Genomic DNA, 2,563 nt, shown 5'->3' with positions numbered 1-2,563 from the left:
TACATATCTTACAAATCCTAAGGAATAATAAATATGTGGGAATGACAATCAAAGAGGGGAGCCAATGAAGGGAAGATCACTCGGAAAAGATTTAAGCTTTAATTTATTTTGTTCTTCCAAACATTTATCGGAAGAAAGAAACTTTATAAAATTATTTATTTCAAAATAAATTAAATAATTCTCCACAATTTCGCGCCTTCTCTACCATTACGCTGTAATCCATTCTCTCGTCCTTAGGGATATGCTGCATAAAATGCCATCTCTTACAGAGGCCTCAGACAATTACTGTACTTCCTCAGGAATATTCCGGTATATTCCTTGGAGAATGTTGTGTCTGAGATCGATTCTACATTCGTTTCAAAGGAAACTACTTAGTAGTGATGTCCTCCATGGCTCAGAGCTATGTTGTTGCCATTGGCATAGGATGATGCACCACCGAAGTGCCCACCGTAGCCGCCACCATAGCCGCCTCCGAACCCGCCTCCATAAGCACCTCCGTAACCGTGACCGAAGGCACCGTAGCCCCCGGCACCACCGTGGTATCCGCCGGCACCGTAGCCGACGACTCCGTGTCCGATAGCGATGTTGTTGCCGTTAGCGTAGGAGGTAGCACCACCATAGTGGGCACCGCCGTAGCCGCCGAGGTGTCCGCCGCCATAGCCGCCAAGTTGTCCACCGCCATATCCTCCGTGGTGTGAAGCGTAGTGTTGCGGGTGCACTGCCTTGCCCTGTCGCTTGACGACTGCGTTGAATCCGTTGTGCTTGTCAGCGGTGTACTCAACGACTCTGACGGTGCCGTCAGCTTCATGAAGGCTGTAAGCTCCCTTGACTACGTCGCCGTCTCTGGTCTCCCACTGATTCTTCATGTCGCCAGTTTTGTGGTCGCTCACGCCATAATCAAAATTATATTTAGGGTTAGCCTGGAATAAATATTAAAAATATTTTTTTCCACAGTTTTATGAATTCCTATGGTAGTTTTAGACTGATGTAATTCCTCAAGGAAGCATATTCATTAAAGCAAAGTTTTACATCTTATTCGACGTTTATAAAACTTTATTGGCCAGAATGAAAAACTAAATAGTGGGTTATCGCATTAATTCATAATTCCAGTACAGTTTTGGAAATGAAAAAAATATCATAATCAATGTAATTTGCCTTTATCAGCTGTCAGTATGTTGCTACTTTGGTTTCTGTTTACTTACGTAATGGTCCAAATGCCCTTCGCCCCCGTGAATATCTCCGGGAAACGCACAAGTATAAGCCACGAGACCAAGGATGAGTATGCTCTAGAGAATGGAGAAAATGAATATCACACAATTAATAAATATTTAAAACAATTATAAAATGAATTTATTTACGTTTTGGTAACAAATTAATGGCTAAGAATCTTCTTTGGAGAATTGCTTCCGTTTTAACGTAGATTGGTTTATTTTTTTACCAAGAAGATGTCTTTTCACTATCCTATAGTGATTTTAACCGTTTATATAAAATCTATTTGATATGTTGTTAAAATATGGTGGCATTGGATACGATAAACAGTTCTTTGCACGTGAATTGGGCACTTGTTCGTGAGTAAAAAGTTTCACATCACTGAAAATTCCAAGACTGTATATAATAATTTTGTAACTAATTGATTGTTGTTGAATTCGATGGCATGGAAAACTTTGCTTAGTGATGACGCTGAGCTCAATTTTGTCATTGAAAGTTCTATGGTTGCACGTTTAATGATAGTAAAAAAATATGTAATGATCATTTCATTCGCATTTCTGGTGCTCTTAATTTACCCTGAATAGTTTGTGTTAATCGCCGCTTGTGGTCATATTAATACTGTGAAATTTCTAGTACCTGTGATATCATGATGATGGAGTGCTTGCTGGCTCTGTTGCTTGTTGACTGTGTCCTGAGAAGTGTATCCCAACTTACTGCGACAGCCTTTATTTATATCCATTATCCCTCTCGAACTGAAAAAAGGGAAATGGTTGGAGTCTCCTGGATGAAGTGAGGTTGAACGGAGAGAGGATTTTGTTTGACCAAGTATGATAAAATTCCTTAATACTAAAGGGCGGCATAATGGAAGGGTTCTGCACTAATGGAGAATTAGGGTGAAAATTGGAAATATGAAAGCGGGTGCGTGCGAAGAACACCGTGACGAACGCGTGTTGTAATCACAGTGCATAATACCCTTATCGCAAAAAGCATGGGTGATTTGAGTATTTTAAACAACCCATCGTATTATGAGAACAACTAAGGGCCTTCTACGAAACATTTTGGGTTTCCTTTCTTTTGATGAGGGTTTTTCTATTAATTAAAAAGGAACCTTAAATGCTGAAATCACAATTATTTTAAGACATTATCTGAGTATCTCTTCATACGCTAATCTAAAGATGAATCTTAAATTTTGATTCCCAAACGCGAGAGAGCCATTAGGTGTCTCAGATTTTAAGAGCAACTCATTTTTCCATCTGCTATTTACATGTATATTACCGATCAGTACCTATTCATACGGGATAGTTTTAAGGTAAATATGATTTAAAGTTAATCTGAAATATTTCATAATATTTGT

General features: G+C 39.1%; 1 protein-coding gene across 1 annotated transcript; it reads right to left on the bottom strand.

Annotated features, from left to right (window-relative positions):
• Positions 1-371: 371 nt before the first annotated feature.
• Positions 372-866, bottom strand: LOC139701141 (adult-specific cuticular protein ACP-20-like). Its single transcript, XM_071599717.1, has one exon. The coding sequence runs from the start codon at positions 864-866 to the stop codon at positions 372-374; it is 495 nt and encodes a 164-aa protein (XP_071455818.1).
• Between the last annotated feature and the right edge of the window lie 1,697 nt (positions 867-2,563).

Source organism: Hetaerina americana, unplaced genomic scaffold, assembly GCF_022747635.1.
Source record: "Hetaerina americana unplaced genomic scaffold, ioHetAmer1.1.p SCAF_11, whole genome shotgun sequence".
NCBI classification, from domain to species: Eukaryota; Metazoa; Arthropoda; class Insecta; order Odonata; family Calopterygidae; genus Hetaerina; species Hetaerina americana.
Note: the sequence above shows the minus strand (reverse complement) of the source record. Positions and strands in the feature narration are given on the sequence as shown.